A 26,251-nucleotide genomic window follows, 5' to 3' on the forward strand; every position below is an offset into this window, starting at 1 on the left:
ATTGTGTCAGATTTTGACCTCTGTGGTTGTCCATATTCGATACTGCTGTTTTTTTCCCCACGAACATTGGCCAGTGTTTCTGGCTCTTGTTAATACTCACACCATCTTGTTAATGGTATCAGCTGTTCCTCATTTCCAGCTTCTTTATATAAGCCTTGAAACCATAACTCCACAATAAAATGCCACTCTCAAAGAACTGCTTTGTCATGAAGGTTTTCTCTGCTGTGTAATGTTATTTTTGACATCATACTATGTCAAACATGATGGTGAGAAGTTGGTTTGTTGAAAAGTGGTTAATTTCTTGCCTACTAGAGATTCCTAGTAGTCAAAAGTACCTGAGTACCATGTACAACTGTTTTAGATGTCAGAACTGTGTGTGTAATACTTGAACCAGTAAAGACCAGTAAAAAATAAATAATGTAAACAATGTGGAATAAAGAAATTTTTGAAAGTGCATTATGTTTTGTAATGTAGCATAGACATGAACTTTTAAACACTATCAGGAGTGGTGGAAAAAGTACTGAGAATTCATACTTAAAGTAAAAGTACTGTGTCAAAATCTTACTCTATTAAAAGTGGAATTACAGTTACAGTACATTTAGCAGTTTTCTGTAAGTTGATAGAGTTTATAATAGTATTAGTTACCAATGAATTGTTCTGGTTTTATAAATTGTTGATGTAGTCTTGTCTGTAAGATTAGAATTCTAAGGAAAAACAGTGTGCATGAACTGTACAGTCTCAGTGTTTCTATAAATGGGCAGTGAACAGGGGTTTGAGATTGAATATTCTTGTACACAATCAGAAGGTGATGAAATGCCTGTGTAACTGGGCAGATGTAAAATGAGATTCATGTCATTCCCAGTACTGACCACAACTGTCAAAGTTCCAACATTATGCACTGACAACAAAACACAAATTGTATGACTAATTATATGACGTTATATAAACTACTTGACATACATTTCATGTAGACCTTCAAAGTACTCTTTAAACATCATGAAGGTCTCATCTTCTCTCATCTACTCAATGTCTGTATGCTATATATCAATTGAATGGACTCAGTTTAACATCCAATTAAGTTAATCCATGTAGAAAAATCTATCAATAATCGTCCAATTCACCAAATGTAGTGACCTTCTCAAATTAAAGATATTTAAATTATGTTTTCAGGAAAAATAGTTGTAGTTGCTTTACTGAAGTCATACTCTAACACTTTTAGATAAGCATAAAAACATGACATTACCCATAAATTCATCAGTTAAAAACATTTACCTTTTAATATGTATTTCACTAGCAACCTTTTCACTTACATTTTTGGCTGGATACTTCCACTTTCAGTTGAGTAAGATATGTACACATTATCTATACATCACCTATAACTTTAATTTCTCATTATTTTTTCCATCCCTGATCGAAACAGAGCTTCACCTGAAAGTGCCCTACCTATACAGTTCTACTTTAACTTGAGTGAAGAATTTGAAACTGCAACCTTTATCAAAGTATTTATTTAGACAAGTAAATGCAGTTTTAATTGAGTAAAGAATTTGGGTACTTTTACCATCTCTGAAAACTGACACTAATTCATTAAAGTTCACTAAATAATAAACCAAATTTACTCTCTATAAGGCAAATAAAAAGCAACGACCTTGTTATAATTGGAAATGGAGCCTTTCAAGCGAATTTTAGCCTCTGTGACACTGTGAACAATATATTTGGGAGGTTGTATTTACAACATTCCCCCTGAGCCTTAGCCGCATAGCTGAAGTACTTTTTGAGGTCTATTTATAGTGTCTGTTTCTTGCTGCAATGTCAAAAGTAACTTGATTCCAACTGTTCAGTCCAAGCATGTTGCTTATTCGCTATTGGCCAGCCGGTTAAGGAACTCTCATTCTGCCACAGTCAGTCCACACAGTCTGATGGAGCCGGTGGTCCGAGAGCTGCAGGAGCTCAACATAGGCAGCTCCAACTTGCTGGGTCTGCCAGAGCCTTGCCCTTGGGACAGCGATGATGATCTCCTGGGAATCGGGGGCATCAAACCCAAATCATCACCTACTCCAAGGCGTCGAAGCTCATTGTCCTGCTCTGATGATGACTCCCAGCCTCCACCTTCCAGCTCCCGGAGAGTGTCTTTTGCGGATACTTTTGGCTTCAGTTTGGTCTCTGTAAAGCAGTTTGATGCCTGGTCAAAGTGTGATCCTGTAGATACGCTGGAGGTTGATCTTAAGGATGTGAAGGAGTGCTTTCTGAAACTTCTCTTTACTCTTCCACTGACACTGGAGGAGCTGCTCTATAGGGTCCAAGAACAGAAGGTGGATCTGGAGAGTCTAGAGCTTCTCCCCGGAACAACCACACTGAAAGGGATTGTTCGTGTTATGAACTTGTGTTTCGATAAGCTGGTGTACATCCGCACTTCCTTGGACTGTTGGAGCAGCCATTTTGACCTGCTGGCAGAGTACGTGCCTCAGTCAAGCCAAGGGCTTACAGATTGTTTTGCTTTCAAGCTAACGCTGGTGCCACCGTTTGGAGAGGAAGGAGCCAGAGTGGACTTTTGCATTCGATATGAAACACCTTTTGGAACTTTCTGGGCTAACAACAGTGGACAGAATTATGTTCTGTTCTGTCATGAAAAGGCAAAAGAACAAGACGAAAATGAGAAATTTAAAAAAAGCTGTCTGAAACCAACCAGGTGAGCAGGTCAAAATCTGGTTACAAAAATTAACAATTCATTTAATTATTAAGAACCTTACTTACAATTCATTTGGTTGTCTATTCAAAAGTAATGTGTAATATAGAAATAGGATTTAATCTTGACATGGATCTGTTGTGATATCAGTAAACCTTTAGACAGTATTTTGTAATTTGCTTCTTATTCAAAAAATGAGTTACTATGGAATATTATTATATATAATATATTATATTAGGTACTACTCATACTACAATCTTCGTTATGAATTTGTATGAATTATTCGGTGCTTATTCATTTGAACATTCACTTTTTATTCAGACATTCCTCAATGACCAGCACTACCTCAAATGCAGAGGAAATTCAAGGTAATATTTTCCTTCAGATGTTTGCTGAACATTTATACTGTTTGATGTGGATACATGATGGTGGTATATCTCCTATTAGAAATAATCCTTAATTGTGGAATAGCTGCTGGTGCTGAACCTACAGGCGTCAAAGAAGAAAAAACACAGGAGGAACACATGAAACTAAAGGTATGTTCAGATATGCAGTTACACTCAAAAAGAACAGCAAGGCCAACTATATTGTTTTCACTATACATTGAAGACATTTGGGTTTGAAAACAAGATGAATATGAGATGACAGATTTTCAGCATTCATTTCCTCATATTCACATCTAAATGTGTTAAACAACTTGCTGGGCACCTTTTGTTTGAACCCACCCATTTTCTCAAGTGATCAAAAAATATTGTGACTGATAGGTGTTTCTTGCTGCCCAGGTGTGCCCTGTTATATTGATTGTTTAAAGAATTAATAGCTTTGAATGACTACTCTTGGTTTGAGCCCCAGGTTTCGCCTGTGAAGACTGCATTTGTTGTTAGAAATGATAAACCAACATGTAGACCAGAGAACTGTCTATGAGAGAAAAGAAAGCCATTTTAAAGCTGTGAAAATAGGGAAAATCTATCAGAGCCATTGCACAAACCAAGATTAACCAAAGTTAAACTACCAAAGTGATGGAAAGGCCAAAGTGTAGTATCATGGCTTGGGCTTGCATGACTGCTTCTGGAAGGGGCTCACTAATCTTTATTGATGATGTACCTCATGATGGTAGCAGCAGAATGAATTCTGAAGTTTACAGGAACATTTTGTCTGCCTATTTACAGAGAAATGCATCAAAATTAACTGGTAGGAAATTTATCACGCAGCAAGACAATGATCCACTGCCAACTCAACACAAGAACTTATCAGGGGGGAAAAGTGGAAGGTTTTAGACCGGCCAAGTTAATCACCAGACCTTAACCCAATTGAGCAGCATTTCACCTTCTGAAGAGGAGACTGAAGGGAAAAACCTTCAAAACAATCTGCGGTAAAAGCCTGGAGAAGCATCACAAATAAAGAAACCAACAATTTGATGTCAGTGAGTCGCAGGCTCGATGCAGTTATTGCAAGCAAGGGATATGCAACTGTAATTTACTTCAGAACTTATCTGCTCCTATACTTTTGCTCACCTAAAAATTGGGTGGTCTGTTACAAAAGGTTCTATGTTTTATGTTGTTTAGCAAATATAGATGTAAATACCAGCAAATAAGAGTTGAAATCCTAAACTCTCGCTTAATCTCCATCTTTTGATCTCAAACCCAAATGTCTTTGGTGTATAGCACAAACAACTGAATTGGCCTTGCTGTTCCTGTAGTTTCAGAGGGGACTGTATTAACCAGTGTATATACTAATGTATTTGGCACCAAAAATAAACAGTGACTGTAACAGTCTTTTACAAATGCTAGTCCATGAGAAATGGGAGTGTTGTCATACTGTCACATAGGCTGACCTTTTTCTGATATTTCATGTGACTGCTGAGGTTAAACCTTTGCAAGCATTAACTGTACCATGGGCCTAAACAAGACACATGAGAACCACAGAAGCAACTAACGTCACATTGCTCTCCTTACTGGACTTTGAAGACATCTGTTTAAGCTCTAGTGCAGGGGGATTCAACTAAAATGTCTAAAGATCTAGTTACATTAAATTCCTTGCTTACAAAAGCCTGGATAAGTAACTAACATGAGTGGAATGGTCACAACAGTTCCCTTTTGATTCTTAACCATTAATGGTTTGCTAATGGCTGTTCGAAGTGGTTATGTTTTGTGTTGCACTAGTGCATCATGTTGCCAGGTTAGATTAATGCCATGGACTCTGAGATGTCTGTTTTGAATGTGACGCAGGGAGAATAAACAACTACATTTCATTGTGCATAATTTTTTTTTAAACAAGCCATTCCATCACTTTGCTAATCAGACCACAAATGGTAAATAAAATGAAAAATGTATTTATAAACAAACAAACAAACAAATAAACAACTCTTCACCTGATGACCTGATGTCTCTAGCCCTCATACATCTCTAGTACAATGAATTTCCTTCAGCTAAATAATTGACATAAATGCATGTGATAATTGGATAAGTCATAACACAGAATTTGCTAGAGTGGTTGGACTCAAAAAAGCTAGTCGCTAAACTATGGAAAGTTTTTTTTTAATGATTGTTGGTTCTGCTACAGTATTTTTCAAGTATTCAGTTCAGTATACTTTGCTGGGTTTGCATCCAGTTCACCAGTTGCTGACCCTGCTCTAGAATGACTGTAAAGATGTTCAAATATAGATGAAAAATCACATACAGAGTAAATATAGTAAAATATCATGCATGCTGCTAAAAACATTTTTTAAAAAAAACTAACATTCTTCCTATATTAGCAGGAAGAAAACAGCATAAAGTGCAGTAGGAAAAGCAGACGAAAAGCTGCACGGATGGCAAAACTACAGCAGTACTTTGCACAAAGAGATGAAAAAGACCTCCAACAGACTGAGAATGGCACTGATGAAGTGGATGTCCCTGTTCCAGCAATAGATGAGGCACCATTAAACCTGTCAACACCACAAACAAATGTCACCTCTTTGCTGGCTGAGCCTAGAAAAACTGAAGGACAGAAATTCATTGCAGTTTCTATGGATGTTGACAGGAACCAGGTTCCTGCTACACAAAGTCACACACAGGAAAGGGACAATATTTCAGTAATACACCCTGAACTAATCACTTCCAAATCCCAGACTAGGCAACCCCCCTTGGACTCTGTAAACAGTCATAACTCTGTGGTAGACTCACAGCTGTTGGAGAGCAGCCAAGATAAAGAAACAGTTACCAGCCAGAGTGTTTCACTTAAGTACCAAACTTCAGAAAAATCTATTGGTAAATCTGTTGAAAAGGCATGGGTATGCTTTGAAAAATGTGCTATGGAAAAGATGGGGAGCACTCCAGACACTTATGGCAATGTAGGCAAAACAAATCATGTGGACAATACAATATTAGAGAATAGCCAAGGCACTCAGTTGTTTGGTCATCACTACACATTTGAGACAATAGTGGCTCCACTTTATCATCAAGTTTTTGAAAAAATGGAAAATGACAGAAGAGGGCTTAGGAACAGGATATCCAAGGCTGACGAGTCAGCTGAGAAACAGGACGATGGGAGTCTGAGAATAGTCACGTACCCAAGTGTAGAGACAAGGTCAAATCCAGAAATATCAGCAAAACATGTGAACAATGATGATTATCATGGGGCCTGCAACGAAACATTTCCAGAATATTTACATAACACAAAGAGTGCTACTGAAAATGCTTTATCTGTTCCGAATGTGAAAACAAAACTTGTTGCAGAGATTGCTTCACAGGGCAGTGCTTTACCAGATATTACAGACAATCTGTTGTATGCTAATATTTCAGAATCAAAAACAGCACAACCAGTTATACTTATAGAGAAACAACATTCATCCTGGAAAGAACCCACAATTGATCAGACAGAACAAACACCAGAAAGGATTATTTTACAAAGTGGACATTCGGACGAAACAGAATATTCACTAGACAACAAGCCTCCCTATAGTGGATATTCATTAAACATCTTACAGCAAGAGCTGATATGTATAGATAGTGCCATTTTACCCACATGGTCTGAAGTAAACATAACACATGCCAAACCCTCACCAACTATAATTTCTGAAAATCCACAATCTGAGGACAGATCAGACACCCAGATATCTTTTGAAACTCAAACTAGTGATGACATCAATAAAATGCAGGAAAAGGAAGCCCAAAGATCAGAGCAAACCATAAATACTTACATCAAATGCCTGGAGGAAAGCTACACTCCCATGCCTCACTCTACTTTGTTCCATTCTGACATTTCATCAAATGTCACACCTAAAATTATCCAAAGTGAAGCTTCATCTCTCTTTCAGGATCTGACACAAGCGACCATCAAATCCCAAATTCCAGCCACCATTTTATTTACTCAAAGCCTAGAGGCAACTAGAGGCACAGTTCCTCAACTCCAAACTACAGACGACACAAATCTGATCCAGACAACAGCCAACATGTGTCAACATAGGGATAGTTCTCATCGTGTTGGATCTGAGCCAGAATCAAATCCAAGTGATAGAACTGATGGTGTTGATAGTTGGGAAGAAATGGAAAATGACACTAAAACTATTCAGACAGAAATATTACATATGAGCCTAGAGGAGACAGCTATAGATAGGCTCTCACCAAACCTTATAGATGTCATCCAAATCAATGAAAATAAAGATTCGGATTCCGATGAACTTTTGGTTAAAGAAATGGCAATGTCTAACATTAGAGACGATTCTATAGATGCCTCACAAGAAGAAGAGGTTAAAGAAAATGACCAGGTAAAGATTCCTGATAAAAATGAAGAACGCCAATTAACAGGAATGGCAGAAAATCAATCAGAGGAAGTAAAGGAAATATGGGAAGTAAAAAAGCAAGTAGAAAAGAAAGCAGAGGAACAACATGAAGACAAACAAGTAGATCAAATAGAAAAAGAAGAACAAGAAAGTGATGAAAAAGTCGAATTAGGTAATGGCAAATTTAAAGATGAGTCATACTACATAGAGGATGATGAAGAAGATGTAAAGAAGGATGGTGTGGGAAAAGATGCAGAGCCAAGAAGAAATGGAGTGGAATGGGAGGATGGAAAAGATCTTGAAGTAGAGATTGAGGCGCAGGAGAAGGTCAGTGGAGTAACATCTATGGCTACGCCACAAAGCATCCTTAATATAGACTCTTTAATTAGAGAGGGTCACTTACATGTGGGGCAGGAGCAGCAAAACATAGGCTTGGAACAGATGTCTGATGAACCAGTAAGTGAAATGCACTCCATTGGTGAAGAAGTAGAGATTTTCTGTGGAACTGATTCATCACAGCAAGCTCTGGCACAAAACAATGATCGAGTTGAAAAAGTAGAAAACAATTCAGAATTCGTTGACCGAGACGAAGACGTGTGCCGCCAAATTGACAAAGAGCATGTGGCAGTAGATGCTATTGGTGAGGTTGACGCAGTACTGGAGAAGCAAGAGAGGGACTGCTTAAACGAGAACATGGATGACAGCGCTTCAACAGAATCTGTAACAGATGATGAAATGGAGCTGTATCTCCTCAGTCTGAAGAACACACAACAGTCAGGACTTAAAGATGGCATATCTATGGGAAAGAGGCACTCCATAAGCAGAACACTGACAATACCATCACCCATGCCTTCAATTTCAGAATTTATGGATGATGACCAGCCAAATGCTTTGCTAGATGACCTGACAAATGAGGAAATTATAGAACCAGAGAGAACCACTTTACCTCCTTTGGACGAAGAGGAGGAAGTCACTGAGCCGAATTTGTTATGGTGGAGAGAGTTCTTCTCCTCTGATAATATGCCAAAACTGATTGTGTACACCCTTTTGTTTGTTGTTTTTTTAATAACTGCATACATTTGTGATTTCATTGCATGTTTTGGGCTCTACCTTCTTGCCTTGCATTGGCTATACTTTCAAGTGCAGGGAGAACCTTTAAAAGGCACTTGATGCAACAAGACAAAAAAAAGACTATTACTGGTTCGTAAATTATATTTTTCCAGTTGTGGGCCATTATCTGTACGTCATCTCTATTGTTTGTTAGCGTACATTGACTCTAAGGTCTCTTTCAGTACAACAATTTAAAACAAATTTGTATATCCAGCTTATTTGCTAATTGGGAATGATGTTTTTTGATGGTGTTACAGCCATCCTTGAGCATAATGTGTATGTAAAACCTGTTTGTGTTATCTTATAACACTCATTCTTAGTGACGAGTTATTAAATCTCCACACTTTCGCTGGGTGATTCTGGTCATTGACTGTGTATCAGTACAAACACTGATGTATTTAATATAAATGTGTGTATACCCATTTAATAAATTCAAATAACTACGACATGTAGTTTAAAAGTTTGCTTAAAACCCCAAAATCAGAAATGAGGCAAGAATATATGTTGCTGCAAATATTTTTCCTGTGTCTCTGTGTATAGTACTTGTATCCTGCTGAGGATGACTCGTGATCCTGCAATATCCAAGTTAATAATAAGCTCTCCAGTAATAGTGCAGCACAGCTGCACTGACCTTTTATTAAAATGTGGAGATGGATATTGTGATGCTTGTGCAAAAGTGTATCTGTCGGCTATACACATGTGATTTGAAGCCTTTAAATGACCCAGATAGCCTTAATAAACAGAAAGTCATCCTTTTTAAATACTGAATAAAGAAATAGTTTTAGAACAGCCCACATCTAGAGAACTAATGTAACACAGAATGTGCTTGATTGATGTCAGCTAATAGTGTAGAGTACATTTGTGACCTTCAGGACAGCTGCAACAGAGCGGTTCAGATTATCACCTTCTGAATGACGAACATGACAACGTTTTACTCTAAAATAACAACAGTGCTCGTTGTATTCTGTTTTCTAGTCTTTAAAGTCTGCTGCAGAGACTTAAAATGCGTTCTGGGATAACGCATTTCACACGTAAAGTGAAATACCACCTTGTTTCAGCTAGCGCAACATGTTTTGACAGAACATGAGAGAAGGCAAAGCGCTCCCCCGCGCAGACGTGCACGCGTGTAAAGGTGGTATAACATCGTCTGAGCTCGCATGCGTCACTCACGGATCCCGGTGGTGCGCGAGTTGCAGCAGCACGGCCACTACAGCGTCAGTGCCATGGAGCTCCAGCCCAGTGTCCGTACAGAGCCCGAGCCCGGCATGTTCCACTCCGCCGGCCGGAGAGACGCGCTGTGTGAGCGGGACGAGCAGGAGAAGCTGTCCGGTGTTGTGAAACGCGTCCACCGAAAACTGCGGAGGAAATATATAGAAGGTAAAACGGTTAGCCAGTCAAGCTAAGCTAGCCGAGTTAGCAAGTATCTGACTCGATTATTCATTATAAAATCCTCAGAAACCATAAAACTTTGGTTGAAATGCTGTAAGGTAATGCTATTCCTACCATATTGTGTTTGGCGTTTGTGTTGCCAGGGAGTTGTCATATATGTATATATTTTTTATTTTAAAATGTGTTAGCTAGCTCGCTAGCTTCTGACGTTAACGTTACCTTCATTTCCTCAGCTAGACTCATAAAACTAGCTCAGCAGGACCGGTTCCCGTTTTTACCTGTTATACGCCTGTGTCACATTTTATATTCAAACCTTTGGCATTTAAAGTGTTTGGATGCATAAAATAACCGCTTTAAGTTTACTTTACATAAAAACTGAGTTCTTATGACTAAAGTGCAGATTAACTAAAGACCTGAACACGTAGCTACTGAAGCACAGTTTCAGAACTGCTAATTCAGCACAACTAGGACTAATTCACTCCTTTGTACTGTGTAGGAACAAGTCATGGCAGCTCCCTCTGAAACTGACACATATTACCATTATATGGGTGAATAAGTTACTGTTTGGTTCATGTCCCAGGCTGTATTCAGGCGACATTCCTTAAATTGTACAGGATATGAAGGTGTAATCTGTAGGGGCGTGGCCAGACCTCTTACACTGGGGTGGCTCGTTAGGCCTAATGAATATATTTGGGTGGCGGCTTAGGTTGGAGCAAAATGTTAAACCACATCCAAAGAAAATGACATTATGTGGCTACACTTGTCCGTGTTTGGCCTGAATAGGATCCCATCGAACATAGAAGCACACACCTGAGCCATATACAGGGTGTGTCCCAACAGTCGCTGTACATAGTGGGGGACTGTGTTTGCCAGCACCACATCTGTTGTGCCTTCATCAGTGGATGTTTGTGGACGTCTCCAACACTTCTCCTCCACTTGGGCTGAACATTTCCAGTCTTTTTGAATTTGTTAGTGTCGTATGTGATGTGCTTGCCATGTTTCCCGTTAAAGTCCATCGCAACCTTGTGGCAGCTTCCCAATCCAGCCATGAGAATGATTTCAGTACGTTCTTCTTTCGTCGAAGACGTTCTTAAAAGCTTTCTGATTACATATTTATAATATAAACAAAGTATGAAAAATGTTGGAAAACATTTTGCTAAAAAGTGTTCATTTCCCCTATGTATGACACTCTGTAGTATGTCTTGGGCAACACAGCCTTAGTCTACAACTTATGAAGTACACTAACAGGGACTAATAATGAACTGAAGAAATTAATTTCGATTGGAATAGTTAGACAAAGCTCACCATTGGTCAATGATTAAATGAACTTTCAAACTTTGTACTCTTTGTACGGAACTTTCAAACTCATTTGTCGTAGTGGGCGTTTTGGGCATCTCAATGAGATCTACTATGTCAGTTGCACATCATATGATATTAGTAATGGCACTTTTGGTGACGATGGTGATGATGATGATGATGATGATGATGATGATAATAAACAATGTTTTACTGTGGTGGCCATGCTTTACACTACCTTACACGCGAAGATATGAGTGAGCCAGACACCCTGGATACTAGTGAAATGGCTTGGTGGCATCCATTTTGTACCATGAGACTTATTTGGGTTTTTCTGACAGCAGTCGCTAGCATCAGTTTTGTCTGCACTTGCTCCTCTTTCCAGTTAGTTCCAGTTTGGTACTGCATGGTCCGGATGCTGTGATCCCAGTGGATATGGTTGCTTCCTGACCGCAACAAGGCTTCTGTGTGGATTTTATGTGCTTGTTCCTTCCACTTGCCAACAGTATGCCAAAAGGTGGATTGACTGGTCTGATTTGACTTGTCTACATTGACTAATCGAAGGTGGGGAAAGTGTATACGCATGGTGCCCTGTGATGGACTGGCATCCCACCCAGGTTGTGTTCCTGAATCATTCTAGGATAGACCCAGTGATTCCAGGATAGGCTCCGGGTTAATCGTCACCCTGAACAGGAAAACACTTACTAAAGATGAATGAAAATTAATTTTCATTTCCACTTTTATATTTTCGATACAGTGTCAGCCAGTATCTGATCCTGACATCCCCAAAGTAACCAGTCAAGTTACGAGACATCACAAACATGATAGCAGCAGGAATTAAAACAGTTTGTGTTCCATGGTCACATTAGGGTCGAACCATTTTTGTTGTGCTGTATATTTGGAATAAAGAGCATTGAATAGCCAATGCCTATGTAATTAAATTGGTGTATTACAGCAGCATGTATAAAGTGCACCTTAAAGCCGGAGGGCAGAATTGTGCACACTAGACAATGATAATGAAGGTACAACATGTAATGATATAAATTATTGCAGTGGAACCATACTGCACAGATGGTTGGCATTATACAGGGTGTCCCAAAAGTCTCCATACAAAGGGGAAATTAACACTTTTTAGCTCAATGTGGCTTTGTCTACAAAACATCCTCTACATGATTGACTCTACATGAGTCGTCTCTCTCAACTTTGACTCCCAGTTTATAAACAGTGTCGTATGTGATGTGCTTGCCATGTTTTGGAAGACATTTTCTAAAAAATTAACATTTCCATTATGTATGGAGACTTTTTGGACACCCAGTAGAACAAAGTGGACATATAGGGTAGGGAATAAGAAAATGGATGAATTCTGACTCTGTACTGATCCAGTATTTCAGATTTCCACCAGTATTTTAGTTTTCAGCCTCGACTTATATATAAGACTTGAAAGCAGGAAGTAACATACTGAGGATGTAATGAAACCAGACATGGCCAGTTGCTTGGAAATGCTTGTATTTTTTTTTTTTTTTTTAATAAAAATGCAGACGCTGCTAAAAAAGAATTTCCACTCCGACTTGTTTTGCATTTCTACCCTGCATTTCAGCAACTCATAGCTTTATGGAACATTTCCAAATCTTCTTGCTCGTTGCCTAAGAGCTGAGCTCTTTAACTCTGCACACAGTAGTCCATTCAGACCCAAGATGGGTAATCAGGAAAGCATGATGCAGTCTGCTGAGCATTCTGAAGTGATATTTAAACTGAAGAGGGAAGTGCAGTTTGTCCCTGTACACTTGATTTTGTTTTTGTTTTTTCAATCAAATTTTTTTCATATCTGATGAGGCCTGTATTTTCCACTCGGTCATGAGATAGCTCACTGCTTTTTTTTGGGTGCTCACAAACCCTGTTTGGATTGTTGAGAGTAAAAGTTTGTGCCAAGACTTATTTTTGTTGCGTAGTTATTGATAAAGTTCATGCATGGGATAATTTGTCATTTAGAAATAGTAGGGAGTTGTATTAATGATTATGGAGACATTGAGACCATGATCGTAGCGTGTGTGGTACCGGCTGTGCTCAAGTTTAAGAAGGATCACGCTGCAGTTGCAAGAGTAGGTAAAACTTTGCTGTACTGTGTTGTGGCTTGTTTTATCTAATTGCTTGTCCCAATGTTATAGTATTGTGATTAAATTAGTATTACCTTTAATGTAATGTAAGCTCACAAAATTCATATTGTAACCAGTGAGTTTGCATGAAACTGGCACATTATCTACACATTCTCAAGTGTATGCAATGATTTCATGGATGCTGACTTTCTATGTATATAGGGCAGGGTTTGTTTGTTTTTTAGCAATAAGAGCTTTGCTATATAAATGAAGGCAAAAATATTCTGCGCACTCCTACATGCGAATCCATGTCTTTGTCATTTGGTCTATTTGTGATTTTTAATCTTGCATAAAATTTCAGGTGAAAAGTTGGTTTAATGTTCCTGTGTTAGCAGTGTTACGGTTTGAAATTTTAACAGCACGATAAACTAGTCTAGAAATATCATAGTATTAACTGGCCATTTAAACACAAAATAGCTGGTGGTGAAAGTTAAAGGAAAATTTCATTACAAAATCTTACGCAATGTATTACTTATTTGTGCAATGTTGCATGTTTACAGCAATGGCAGATTACACAGCTGAAGGGTTTTCAGTACAGCCATGTCACCTGCAGGAAGAAACAGAGATTACTGTAGTATGATTTAGAGGCAATCTAGAGGGAGTGGCTTGGGAAACTTTTGTCTCAGTTTGCTGGGATAAGGAAGTTTGATTGCATCATTTAACTTTGAAGATATTAGTTGGAAATGCATTTTAATCAGTCAGCTGTGAGGTTATTGTCCGATCACACAATGTCATACCATAACAACCCTATCCATGACTTCTAAGCAAGTTATCTGCTGATCCTCATTTGGTGTTATTATTATCGAGTGACTTCACACACTTCCATTTCCTTGGCTGCAGTGGGTGACTTTGATAAGATCTGGCGTGAGCACTGCGAGGACGAGCAGACACTGAACGAATACGCCTTTGCCATGAAGAGTCTCGCCGACAACCACTGGGCCAAGAAATGTGATGGCGAGGGACGCATTGAGTGGTGCCGCAGGTATGACATGCACGAATCGCTAGCTTGAACAAGTTGAGGGACAAATGTCCACAAACAGATCTGATTCATTTATGCAAGATGTATGCACACACACTTAATCCTCAAAGGATTTTCATGCACTGAAAGGTGAGAGTAAATGCTGACTGATTGTATAAAACTGCCCACTGCCGCAGAGATTATAAAACACCATGACGTTTAAGTTCACCACCTTATGGCTGCTGTGGGTTTTCTTCTCTTAGTGTTTGTCAGGAGTACTTTATGGATGGTGGAATGAAGAAGATGTTGGAGAAGGATGCGAAACATGCTGCTGCTGCCAGTGGGACACCTTTAAATCCAGACTCCTCTCAGCCCAGGTCTATAACGCTTCTCAGTACAGATCTCAGGAGCAGGGTTTCTGTGTAAGGAATTATATCAGAAAAGCGATTAGAGCTTTAAAGCATGCAGCGTTTTGTCTAAATATTAGCTGAAATCTCTAATGACTCCTGTTTCTAACAGGAAAACGCCATCTAATATATGAATCATATATGAATATAAAGAGTTTGGCATGATAGTTGAAAATGGTTTAAATGTATTTATATGTATAAAATGTGTACATCCGTTCCAGTTTGAATTATGTGAGTGTGAAAGATGATTTTGCAGGAAGTGACATCATTATCAGTCTGTTAACCTTTTACCCATTTTTAAAAAAAATTTGTAGCTTATGTGTATAATTTTCATGGAATTTAGATTTTGTTTTGTTTTTTTTGTTTGCTTTTTACACTACACTCAAAAAAGAAACATTTCTAGAGAATTTTCTGTTGAAATTTCTGTACAATGCAGAACTAATTTTTCATTTGACCTACGTTGGCATAAAAAGGTTTTGTACCTCACTGCAAAACTGAAAATGCTGGCCACATCAAGTTACCTTTTCTTCCCATCTGATGTAACCCACCTATAAACATACACGCACTTGAGAAAGATGGCAAAATAGTTTCATGTTGTCTTGATCGTTTGTTCATTTTCAGCAGGTGCACAAGTATTTTAGGTACATGACTGTCAGTGTGACCATCTGCTCTGCTCCATTACTGCAGCAATATGGCAAAAGTTGGGATAATCAAACTTTTTTTATTTTTATGCCTTTTTTATTTTTTTTTATTTATTTTTTTTAGTTTAAGCTTCCGAAACGACAAGCTGCGTCTACTTGACGTGGGTAGTTGTTTCAATCCCTTCTTGAAGTTTGATGAGTTCTTCACAGTAGGAATCGACATAGTGCCTGCAGTTGAGGTATGCACACTCAGTATTTTTACATCTAACCAAAATCTGAGAACAATGCAGTTTCCCATTTCTTGTAGATGATTTGCTTATAGTCATAACTACGTTACACAGTTATCCAATGTGTTTCTGCTTTCTTTATGACTCCAGAGCGTGTACAAGTGTGACTTCTTGAACCTGCAGCTCCAGCAGCCGTTGCAGCTAGCGAGCGATGCACTCAATGCATTCTTGCGCCAGCTGCACGACCCTATCGAGACTCTGCCTGGGCAGCTCTTTCATGTGGTGGTTTTCTCCTTATTGCTCTCCTACTTCCCCTCACCATACCAGCGCTGGCTGTGCTGCAAGAAAGCCCACGAGCTACTCACACTGCACGGTCTTCTCCTAATCATCACACCCGACTCGTCACATCAGGGTCGCCACGCACTCATGATGCGTAGCTGGCGCGTGGCTGTCGAGTCCCTAGGTTTCAGGCGGTACAAATACGTCAAATTCTCCCACATGCACATGCTCGCCTTCCGCAAGGTCTCCGTCACCACCAGCAGCGACCTAGTGAGTCACAACTACCCCGAGATGCTGTATATCCCGCAGGATTTCGGCACACTCGAGGAAGATGATGCATTCAGGGACTCGTACCAGCCAGCACGATCCGACTCTGAGGACGAGCAGCTGGCACGGAGTTTCACTGAGCTCCCTGATGTGTCCTATGACTCAGACTCTGGCGAGAGTCAAAGCGGCTCGGCGCCATTCTATGAACTGGAGGACCCCATTCTGCTATACAGCTGAAGCCCAATTTGTTTTGCCCAGCATTGCTGCCTCACGGCCGTGTTGGCAATTTAACACCAGGCTTTCTTACACTTAATGCTTTCAGCTCTCAGCTCTTTTACTCCTGCTTCTTTTTATGTGAAACGTTGCAGTTTGCACAGTTTATACAGATGAACATGTCATGTGCCATGGAAAGCTGGCCAGGTCCATCTCTCCCATGTTGCTATGTGATACCATGACTGTCAGGCTTCTGATGTAGATGAGTTACTGTTGCTCTTCATTTGTGCTCATAAATAAAGGCTTTAATGTTGTTGGTGCTAACGTGACATGGGAGAGAGACACAGCCTGCGGTAAAATAAGAGAGAAAGGATATGTACACTTGGGTGGTGTTGAGCTTTTGTGGGCAAAAGACAGCGTTTTACACGTTTAAACATATCCATACAGCGATGAGACCGTGGCATAGTTTTGCGATTGAAATGGTTGAGTTGGCGAGTAAAGCAGCTGAGCGAGCTCCGGACTTGCGTGCTGTTATTCAGTGCTTCTTTATCATATGATGCGATTTGGAGAGAATTTCTCAAGAAGACCTTTTCAAGCAACAAATAACGTTTTTTGTATTGTAGATTTTGCACACTGTCTTCGGCTTAGAATACAATAGTTGCGTAACCAGTTATTGTGCAGAATTTATTAAGAATTGTTTTATCTCTTCATGATCGGTTAGCTGCTGTAGATTGCACTCCTTGTAGAATTTTACACAAGCATTTTTGAAGTGATATTTGTAGCATTTTGTGTGGTTAACAACTTTCTATTGAGCTTACTTATGTGACACAGACTGTGTGTGTTTTTCTAAAGGATTGCTTTACATGGTACGGTTTATACAAAGTAGTTGTCATAAGAACAATCTGAGAAGTCTAGATGAGAGAGAGGTAGGTTTGGGTTTTTACTAGTGTTTGAATGGTTGTTGTTACTAACTATATTTTGCGAGCAAAAGTGCAAAGAGCATATTTTAGCTGTGAACTTAGCTCTATAAGGTAAGAGAATAAACATATAACCAGTAGATGTCTGCCTTTGATTCAATGCACATGTAGTTTAGAAAAAACAACAACATTTAAAAAAAAAAAAAAAAAAAAACCTTTGCCATAGCTTTACTGAATATCGAATGGTTTGTTTCTTTCAATTTAAATTTTTAAGGTAACGCAAACTCTAATTTTCAAATGTCTTAAGCTGTTTGCGTGGTAATTGACTGTATAACTGATTTACATCTTTAGCTTTTACATACATACACTGAGCAGTTCTTGCTAAAAACAAATTAAACAGGTTCGAAGAATACTTCAAACCTTTGAAAGTGTTTTTGGATGATTAACCTCAGTGAGGTTTTTCTCATATCATATGTTTATTTGTACCAAGTGCTTTATATCCTCTTTGTGTTTCACTGTGAAATGGGCAGTTTCCTTCACTGCAGCAGTTGCACTTGTTTAAGAACACTCTCTTTGGGGACCTTTTTAATAAGAGCGCCTTATTTTTCACGAGAATGACAAGACATCATTTCACATGCGAAAGTTGTGCATTATTACAAAACACATTTTTTAGCCTGGCATTCTTATCCAGCTTTACATTTGAAACAGTACACAAAAGTACACAAATATATTTTTCAAAAAACAAACAAACTCTTATTAATCTATCCGAAGTGAATGACTCTTAAAGCTTTGTTTGAGTGGTTGTATATACAATTGCAGTCTGACAAAAAAATTTAAAACACAAGTCACTTTTGAGGGTGCTAGAGAAGCTTTGATTCTTGTTGAGCCCCCCCCCCCCCCCCCTTTTTCCTGTATGGGTGTCAGTAGTGAAGGACGACATTGGAACACTGGTTCTGTCTTTTAATACAAAATCGGTTAGGAAAAACTGGTGCCTTTTATCCTGAACTGTATTTTTACAACTATAACGACTGGAAGAAACGAAAAAATGTGGTTTTCTGTATGAAAAGGGACAGATTCTCGAACCAGACAGAAGCCAAACTCTGAACCTTTTAAAGAAATGACTGGCTCGTAAGCAGATATGGTGATAATCATTGCCACTTATTACTGTCACTTTAATTGCATTAGCAATAGGCTTTCTGTTAAGTGTGTGTTTAGTTCATTAGAATATTGGACATTTTACAACAAATATCTTATTAGTGCTATTATGTGAGGTGGTACATTGTCTTTCCTTGGTCTTACATGCATGGATGGTTTCTCTTTAGTATTGGAGTTCCAGACTATCAGTGTGATTGTTTTTGTTTGTTTGTTTGTGTGTTTGTTTTTGCAACTTGCTCCTTTATAAATGATGGTGTTGCCTACACATGCAAAAATGTTAATTAAAAAATACATAAAACCATGATTTGGCTTATCTCTATTTATTTATTCATTCATTTATTCATCAAACATCAGAATGTGGAAAATATGTGATCTCTGTGACTTTAACCATGATATAGTTGATGGTACCAGGTGGGCTGGTTTGAGTATTCCAAGAACTGCCGATCTTCTGGGATTTTCAAACATAAATTCTCGAGTTTACACAGAATGGTGCGAAAACCAAAAAGCATCCTGTGAGCAGAGGGTCTGCAGGCTGAAACACCTTGATGATGTGAGAGATCAGAGGACAATGGCCAGGTTAGTTTGAGCTGCCAGGAAGGATCTAGTAACTCATATAATAATGCTTTACAATCCTGATGAGAAGAAAAGCATCTTTGCATGTACAAAACCTCTAACCTTGTGTTGCATGGGCTACAGCAGCAGAAAACCACATTGGGTTTCACTCCTGTCAGCCAAGAACAAGAACCTGAGGCTACCACAGGCACAGACTCCTTCAAACTGGACAGTTTAAGACTGGTGGGAGGAGGGGGATAACATTAAAAACCAATGACAGGTGACGTGAATAACATCGAATATCTCATTACAGTGGCATCTATCGAGGGGTGGGATATATTGGGCAGCAAGTGAACAGTCAGTTCTTGAAGTTGATGTGTTGGAAGCAGGAAAAAATGGGCAAGTGTAAGGATCTGAGTGACTTTGACAAAGGCCAAATTGTGATGGCTACACAACTGGGTCAGAGCATCTCCAAAATAGCAGGTCTTGATCCCAGTGTGCAGTGGTTAATACTACCAATAGTAGTCCATGGCATTTATGTGGATGTTATGACATGTTCCACCTACCTAAACATTCTTGCAGTCCAAGTACACCCTTTCATGGTAACAATGTTCCCTAATTTTAGTGGCCTCTTTCAGCAGGATAATGCTGAAGGAGGCCCCACCCCACAATTTACAGGACTTTAAGGATCTGCTGCTAACATCTTGGTCCCAGATACCACAGCACACTTTCAAAGGTCTTGTGGAGTTCATGCCTTGATGGGATCAGAGCTGCTTTTGTGGCACAATGGGGACTTACACAATATCAGGCAGGTGGTTTTAATGTTCTGGCTGATCTGTTTAAATGCCAAAAAGAGAGGGCGTATTTTCAATTAAATGCTTTTTAAAAGCGTGTACAGACCTTGACTGCTTAATACAAAGTGGTAAGGAGGGAAATGAGGCGTTTCCACTTAAAATATTACATTCTAGGCATAGCTCGTTAAATAAATAAATAAATAATACACTTTTTTAATTACATGCGAAGAAGGCGGAGAACCAAACGTTTTTTTTCGGTGTGTGTTTGTCCCAGTAGCGTTGCCGTAGGTTTTTTTTTACAAACCCGGAAAAATGGCGGATATTGAGCAAACTTTTCAAAGTGGTTCGCTAGCTTTTGTAAAGTAACTTAGAGTAGATATTATTTCATCGTTCTTACAGAAACAGTCTTTGATGTAGTTAGTGACAAACATATTCGCAAATATATCCTGTTATTACTAATTCCTTTCACTTTTATTGCCGGTAGTAATTGTTACCGGTTAGCCTGGTTATTTTCAGTTTAACTAGATTTAGGGTCCCCCCTCTCGTGTATTTTGTTTTGCGTTTCTGTTAACAGAAATACACTACAACAAAGTGTGGGCCGTTTTAAGAGTTTATAACAATCTCGCTAAAGTCATTGAGCGTAATCGGAAGTTGTCATGTGCTAGCTGAATTAGCTAAGTGCAGCGCCTGTGAGTAACAAGCAGAAGTTTCCTGTCAGCAGAGGAACTTTTAACTGCTCAGCGTTTTAGAGAACTGCATGAGGATGAACAGTATGCTGGCGCTGAAGTGGCGCTGAACTTGACGAAGTGCGGGCGTGTGGAGCTCCAGCGATGTGCAGGCTTCTCCGCTACTGTTTCAGCCATTCACTTTATGCAGCCATGAGCAGACTGGAGGAGCTTCAGACCGGGGTGAGTGTGTGGACGTCCATTCGCTACTTGGGCTATTTGTCCACTCTTAATCTACTCGTGGCCATATGTCTGGGCCTGTATGCGCGCTGGGAGAGCACAGCAGAACCCGTCCTTCTGGTCATCTTCATCCTGGCCCTTTTTGTCTTGGGTATCGCCAGCATGCTGTACTACTACTTCGGTATGGAGAGGTTCAGTTTCGCACTCTTCCACCTGTGGCTGGGTTTCCTTCTGGGCTTGCTGGGTTTTCTCCACAACTCTAACCTAGATGACTTAAAGGAGCAAGTCAGCAGGTATATGCTGATAGCCAGCATTGCCATAAGAATACTGTGGGCTCTGGTGGAAAGACTCTGCGGCTGCACCAGACAAAAGCCAGCACTTCTGACCTCCGCTGATTCTTTGGAGCTTTTAGGATTTGCTGTGGCCAGCATGACACAGGTGGTCCATGCCTCCATGAGCCTCATAGCCCTGACACTGGCTGTTGCCACTCTGCTCGTGGATTTGCGCATGAAGTCCTTCCTGGCCCTTCCTAACCTCATGTGCTTCTCCGTGGTCACAGCGCTCTTCTTCTTCAGCTCTCTTGGAGTTTCAGCAAACCCCTATGCGCTGGTGTGCTTCTTCATACGCCTTGTATGTGAGCCCATCTTGGATATGTACTTCAGTGGTCTTTCAGTGACTGAGCGCTGGTCCCCGTTACTGAGGAGAGGAGGTCTGTGGAGGCGTCTCAGCCTCCTGCCTCTGATTACTGTTGAAATCACGTTCCTGGTCCTGGCTGCATTCAAGATGGGTGATCTGGACCGGTGGTATGTCGTGATTCCGGGTTTTTCCGCCTCCAGTGTTTTCTGGATCATCTGCCACGTGGTCTTCCTGGTTACACTCTGGGGTTTCCACAACAAGCTGAGCGACTGCCAAAGAGTGTGCGTTGCTCAGAGGGCCAATCCTGGTGCACTGGACAGGGTGATGACCTCCAAAGGCATGCGCCACTTCTGCCTTGTCTCAAAACGCTTGGTGCTCTTCAGCCTTGTGTCCACAGCTGTACTCGGGGCTCTTTCATGGCAGGTAGGTCTGTTTGTTTGTTTGACTGAATGCCTAGTAGTTCAGCTGAGTGGTGTTATAAGGGGCAGTGGTAGCTCAATGGTTAAGATGTTTAACTACTGCCAAGCTGCCACTGCTGGGCCCTTGAGCAAGGCCCTTAACCCTCAACTGCTCAGTTGTATAAATGAGATGAATGTAAGTCGCTCTGGAAAAGGGCGATTGCCAAATTCTGTGGAAAAACTAATCAGTTGCTTCCAGAGTGTGTAATTGATACAAAAATAATGTTATAAAAATTATGAAAGATATCTACTATATTATGACATAACTTGTATTATACAGGTATACTATTATTATAATATTACCAAATATTTTGCTCTATTATCTAATACCAGAATTCCATTCACATTGATTTCCTGCTGTTAGATATTTACAGAGTGTTTATAATGCCGGTAAACGGTTTTAAGTGTTGCTGAAATATTTAGAAGTAGTCTTTTTTAAGATTTTTGTCAAACATTTAACCTGAGAATAAATCCATTTTTCTTTTCCAGCCATTCAACAGCCTGTTCATTGGTGTGTTTCTGCTCATCCTGCCTCTCGAGTCTCTGGCTTATGGCCTTTTCTATGAGCTGGGTAACTGCCTTGGAGGAACGTGTGTAGGTTATGCAGTGGTCATCCCTACCAACTACTGCAGGTACATCCTGGAATGTTGTAGCGTTCCAGTATTGGATAACACCTGGAAAATGACAGAAAAATGGATGAAATGTGCTGAGAATATTAGTAAAGCCCTGTAAATGGCAGCTGATGCCACTGCCCATAGATGATTGATCATCAAACCGACTGGTGGAGCGAGTATAAATAACTTTAGTTTAAAATCTGCTTGAGTTACACATATCTACAAGTTTTCCTTCATATGTTACTCATGAGTTGTTTTAACGGCCTTTGCCACATCAATCTTCTTATGTTTCAGTTCATAGGGGATCATTAGAGGTTGAATGGTTGATTTTAAAGTCCCCACGAGATATCAGTGTGAATATGTTGGTCTTAAAGTTATCTATAAGCTAGTGTGCTCCAAAACAATGATAAAATCAGTGTTTAGAAGATGAATGCATTCAAAATGTATAGTCTCTTTCTCTCTCTACCACCGATACGGATCAACAATTTTGATGACATCAGTCTGCATTACAGCTTCTCATCAGTTTTCTGTCCAATAGCATTCTCTCTAGAATCTGAAGTGTCCTGCCCCCAACATTATAAAAATCACCTTGGCAAAGTTGCTTGCAGAGAGAAATCCTATCAGCAAGCATAGGTTGTAATTGTGTGTGGCTGTTTGAGCGTGCGCATTTTATTCCATTTTCCAACTGTAAGTTGGTTAAGAAGGAAATGACTTGAATTCATTCACTTAGAAGAAGCACAGCTTTGTGGCAGGCATTTTTCTGGGCTGTAAGGTATGTTAAATGCTACTGGTTATTTTAAAAGGGGGAGGGGCCACTCGATATGTCCCGTCCTGACTTCCTGTTTCGGTTGAAATTACGTCAATGCATCGAATAATTCTGCGCGTTTCAAGGCTCTTCAGTGGGACTTTAACGCTAAAACGTTTTTGGTGTTTGCAAGGGTCCGAAAATAAGAAGAGCTGGGAAGAGAGGCCACAAAGCTGAATTTGTACATGGCCCAGAAATGTGTGGAATGCCCATGTACAAAATAAATAATGGGAAATGTGATTTTTAGAAAAAAAACTGAAGTATGGTGTGCTGTCCCTTTCTTTTAAGCAGAAAGTTTGAGAGTTGTCAAAGACTTGATTAAAAGAAAATAACATGAGCACTTTTATATTTCCATCTGTTCCAGTGTGGATGGACAGCCCACCCTGCTGCCCCCGGATGAGGTGCTGGAGCTGAACCTGCGCACCACAGGCATGCTGAACAACATGCAGCGCTTCTTCTCCCACAACATGATGGAGACTCATGGCTGTGATTACTCCAGCAGCGGTGTGACGCGTGACACGTTGCACTCTAAGCTCCGCTCCTTCCTGGAGGCACACACAGTGGACGGGCCGCGCTACGACACCTACGTGCTGTTCTACACCGGCCACACGCACCGCACCGGGGAGTGGGCTCTCATAGGTCAGACAGTGCTGAGTGTTATTGAGTACATCAATATTTATACAGTGCAGTGCTATTTGCACCCATCCTAAATTATTCTGTTTTTGTGTACATCTCGTACTAAATACTTTGTTTTAGATTGTTTGAGATCCATAAGAGCAGAGTGCTTCTTGTGATTTTGTGATTAAACAATAGACAATTTTTCACAGCCTTCTTTGATCATATTTACCAAGGGTGCCAATATTAGTGGAGGGCATTGTATGTAAGTCAAGGAAACGTGTTCAGATAAGTTTTAAATAACACGATCAGTGATACCTGATTGATTCGGAATCAGTTTTGATGAGCAGTAAAAAAAAAAAAAAAGTGCTCGTGCTCAGTCTGAAAACTAGTATAGATACGTTTCTAGATTCAAGGACGAATGCCTAGTATCTGTCTAATTCAACATTAAACAAGGGTTAAATACAATCCCTGTAAAAATTAATAAATAAAAAATTTTTAAAGCAACTCTTGTTTCTCTTTTCCTCTTTCAGGTGGAGAAGTGCTGCATCTGTCTGAGATTTTGCAGATGTGGAGGGAGAAGAACGACGGTTACTGCTCTCGTCTCATCATCGTGCTCGACACTGAGAACTCGCTGCCATGGGTGAAGGAGGTGCGCAAAGTGGATGAGGTTTATGTAGCGGTACAGGGGGCTACGCTGGTGAACTCGATGGACGTAGAGCTCCAGAAGCTTCCGCAGATCGGAGATTTCACCGCTGAGTGGGTGGAGTTCAACTGCAACCCCGACAGCGTCATTTGCTGGGCCGAGCACGGCCGAGCTGTCATGGCCACTTACGGTGTCTCCAGACACTGGGGGGACTACAAGCTGCACCTGCCTACAGGAAGTGACGTCGCTAAGCACTGGAGGCTGTATTTTCCACGCTGGACATATCCTGTAGTGCAGCTTGCACACTGGAGCGTTTCTCTGAACCTGTTCTGGATTTGCAGCGTGTGTCTGTGCTTCCTGCGCAGGCTTAAATTGACGTGGTTTCCTCCTGCAGTGCTCGACACTGGCCAGGGTTTCAAACTGGTTAGGTCGTAGACGCAGATTGTGTGTGTGTGTGTGTTCCGCTCTCACTGTTAACACTGGTAGACCTTAGCGATTATTAGAACTTGTAGAATATGAAATTGTTTTGATGACCCCTAGCAATAACAGCTTCTAGTGAGAATGATTTGCTTGATCTTGGGAATTTGTGTGTGTGTGTGTGTGTGTGTGAGAGAGAGTGTGAGTGCTTTATTGAGGGGTTTAAAAATCTGAGCACATGTGTAACTGACACATTGCACAGAGGAAATTGTATGTTTTAAAGCAAAAACAGCAGCACTGCAATGCAAAAGACACTAACAGGTCACTACAGGCCACACCAACAGCGCATGATTTCATATTCAACTATTAATACTATTACTGATATTACAGCTAATGCTGTTGTTTCTTTTTACCCTTTTTAACCACTCCCTCAGGGATAGGGATTAATCCCTAAAGTTAAACACGGAGTGTTTTGTTAAAGCAAGGTTAATGCATTTAATGAGCTTCTGCATCATCATCATCATCACTACTATGAACAAAAACAACTGAGTGTGTTGTTATGAAGCTGTTCACGTTCCTTATTATTCACTAATTCGAGTATAACTATGGCATGACAATACTGTGTGACTGAAAAGATGATGACATTCATTTTAGGTTACAAGTCACTGAGGTCACAAATTCTGATCAATTTACTAAAGATGTTCTATTTATATCGACATGTTTTGGTAAAAAAAAAAAAAAAATTGACTGAAAAACATTTTGTCCTTTTGTAAATTTTGATATTTATTTTTTACCTCATAGTAAAATTGAGCTTTAAGGGTAATTTAGTAACACTGTGCTTTTGTATTGATAAAATCCAGGATGTAGGTCCACAGGGAGGATTACAAGGTGATTTAATGACCTAACATTATTTGCAAAGATGATTTTATATATATATATATATATATATATAAGTATTGAACTAGAATGAAGTCTCCAGTCATAAGTTGTTGTTTTTCTATAAAGGGTTTTTTTGTTTTGTTTTTTGTTATTGTTTTTTATACAAGTGCCTTTATTATGACTGAGACTTCACCAAGAGGCCAGTCATTATCTGAAAGTGACCTTTTTAAAAAGTTGGTATAAAAAATCTCCTCAGATTACCTCGGAGATGTGTGAGGCTAATTTGAACAAAGCTAATTACTGTAACCTTTGTAAACTTGTTGAAAATGCAGCAGGGTGATGCTGAAGATGTCATTTCTTGCAGGTAATAAAAGAAATGACCATCAGCTTTAAGCAGTTTTTTTCTTTTCTTTTTTTGCTTTAAAAATCAGAAATAAACTCATATTCCCTTTCTTGAAATTTGTGTTTCTAGC

The 26,251-nt window shown here is 39.8% G+C and overlaps 3 protein-coding genes and 2 long non-coding RNA genes across 6 annotated transcripts; 3 read left to right on the plus strand and 2 right to left on the minus strand.

Annotated features, from left to right (window-relative positions):
• The first annotated feature begins 1,916 nt into the window (after positions 1-1,916).
• ppp1r3ab (protein phosphatase 1, regulatory subunit 3Ab) lies at positions 1,917-8,909 on the plus strand. 2 transcript variants are annotated; one of them, XM_053682133.1, is made up of 4 exons: positions 1,917-2,686; positions 3,005-3,051; positions 3,131-3,219; positions 5,439-8,909. In XM_053682133.1, the coding sequence occupies exons 1-4, from the start codon at positions 1,917-1,919 to the stop codon at positions 8,613-8,615; spliced, it is 4,083 nt and encodes a 1,360-aa protein (XP_053538108.1). In that variant the 3' UTR covers positions 8,616-8,909. The 2 variants fall into 2 exon arrangements, with proteins under 2 accessions (XP_053538108.1, XP_053538109.1); XM_053682134.1 differs by having other exon boundaries at positions 5,442-8,909.
• LOC128633460 (uncharacterized) lies at positions 2,680-11,702 on the minus strand. The gene is made up of 3 exons (XR_008396842.1): positions 10,483-11,702; positions 9,726-9,910; positions 2,680-3,169 (listed from the first exon to the last, which is right to left on the minus strand). It is a non-coding gene; the product is annotated as an uncharacterized LOC128633460 (long non-coding RNA).
• bmt2 (base methyltransferase of 25S rRNA 2 homolog) lies at positions 9,584-18,761 on the plus strand. The gene is made up of 5 exons (XM_017473807.3): positions 9,584-9,932; positions 14,234-14,375; positions 14,615-14,728; positions 15,524-15,638; positions 15,777-18,761. Exons 1-5 carry the CDS (start codon positions 9,713-9,715, stop codon positions 16,407-16,409), a joined length of 1,224 nt encoding a protein of 407 aa, XP_017329296.2. The 5' UTR covers positions 9,584-9,712; the 3' UTR covers positions 16,410-18,761.
• LOC128633461 (uncharacterized) lies at positions 18,202-19,832 on the minus strand. Its single transcript, XR_008396843.1, has 2 exons — positions 19,576-19,832; positions 18,202-19,249 (listed from the first exon to the last, which is right to left on the minus strand). It is a non-coding gene; the product is annotated as an uncharacterized LOC128633461 (long non-coding RNA).
• Positions 19,833-20,080: 248 nt separating this feature from the next.
• On the plus strand, positions 20,081-26,237 carry tmem168b (transmembrane protein 168b). The gene is made up of 4 exons (XM_017473800.3): positions 20,081-21,767; positions 22,292-22,434; positions 23,586-23,860; positions 24,370-26,237. The coding sequence occupies exons 1-4, from the start codon at positions 20,634-20,636 to the stop codon at positions 24,915-24,917; spliced, it is 2,100 nt and encodes a 699-aa protein (XP_017329289.1). The 5' UTR covers positions 20,081-20,633; the 3' UTR covers positions 24,918-26,237.
• The last annotated feature ends 14 nt before the right edge of the window (positions 26,238-26,251 follow it).

This window comes from Ictalurus punctatus, chromosome 8, assembly GCF_001660625.3.
Source record: "Ictalurus punctatus breed USDA103 chromosome 8, Coco_2.0, whole genome shotgun sequence".
Classification (NCBI taxonomy): Eukaryota; Metazoa; Chordata; class Actinopteri; order Siluriformes; family Ictaluridae; genus Ictalurus; species Ictalurus punctatus.

What these genes read in the sequence shown, in the direction of transcription:
- tmem168b (XM_017473800.3), top strand. Translation starts at nt 20,634, where the DNA reads ATGTGCAGGCTTCTCCGCTACTGTTTCAGCCATTCACTTTATGCAGCC. An exon ending in TCGGGGCTCTTTCATGGCAG is followed by an intron (nt 21,768 to 22,291) that starts GTAGGTCTGTTT and finishes TTTCTTTTCCAG; the next exon opens with CCATTCAACAGCCTGTTCAT. An exon ending in ATCCCTACCAACTACTGCAG is followed by an intron (nt 22,435 to 23,585) that starts GTACATCCTGGA and finishes CATCTGTTCCAG; the next exon opens with TGTGGATGGACAGCCCACCC.
- ppp1r3ab (XM_053682133.1), top strand. Translation starts at nt 1,917, where the DNA reads ATGGAGCCGGTGGTCCGAGAGCTGCAGGAGCTCAACATAGGCAGCTCC. An exon ending in AAATGCAGAGGAAATTCAAG is followed by an intron (nt 3,052 to 3,130) that starts GTAATATTTTCC and finishes ATCTCCTATTAG; the next exon opens with AAATAATCCTTAATTGTGGA. An exon ending in AGGAACACATGAAACTAAAG is followed by an intron (nt 3,220 to 5,438) that starts GTATGTTCAGAT and finishes TTCCTATATTAG; the next exon opens with CAGGAAGAAAACAGCATAAA.
- bmt2 (XM_017473807.3), top strand. Translation starts at nt 9,713, where the DNA reads ATGCGTCACTCACGGATCCCGGTGGTGCGCGAGTTGCAGCAGCACGGC. An exon ending in CCAGACTCCTCTCAGCCCAG is followed by an intron (nt 14,729 to 15,523) that starts GTCTATAACGCT and finishes TATTTTTTTTAG; the next exon opens with TTTAAGCTTCCGAAACGACA. An exon ending in ACATAGTGCCTGCAGTTGAG is followed by an intron (nt 15,639 to 15,776) that starts GTATGCACACTC and finishes TTATGACTCCAG; the next exon opens with AGCGTGTACAAGTGTGACTT.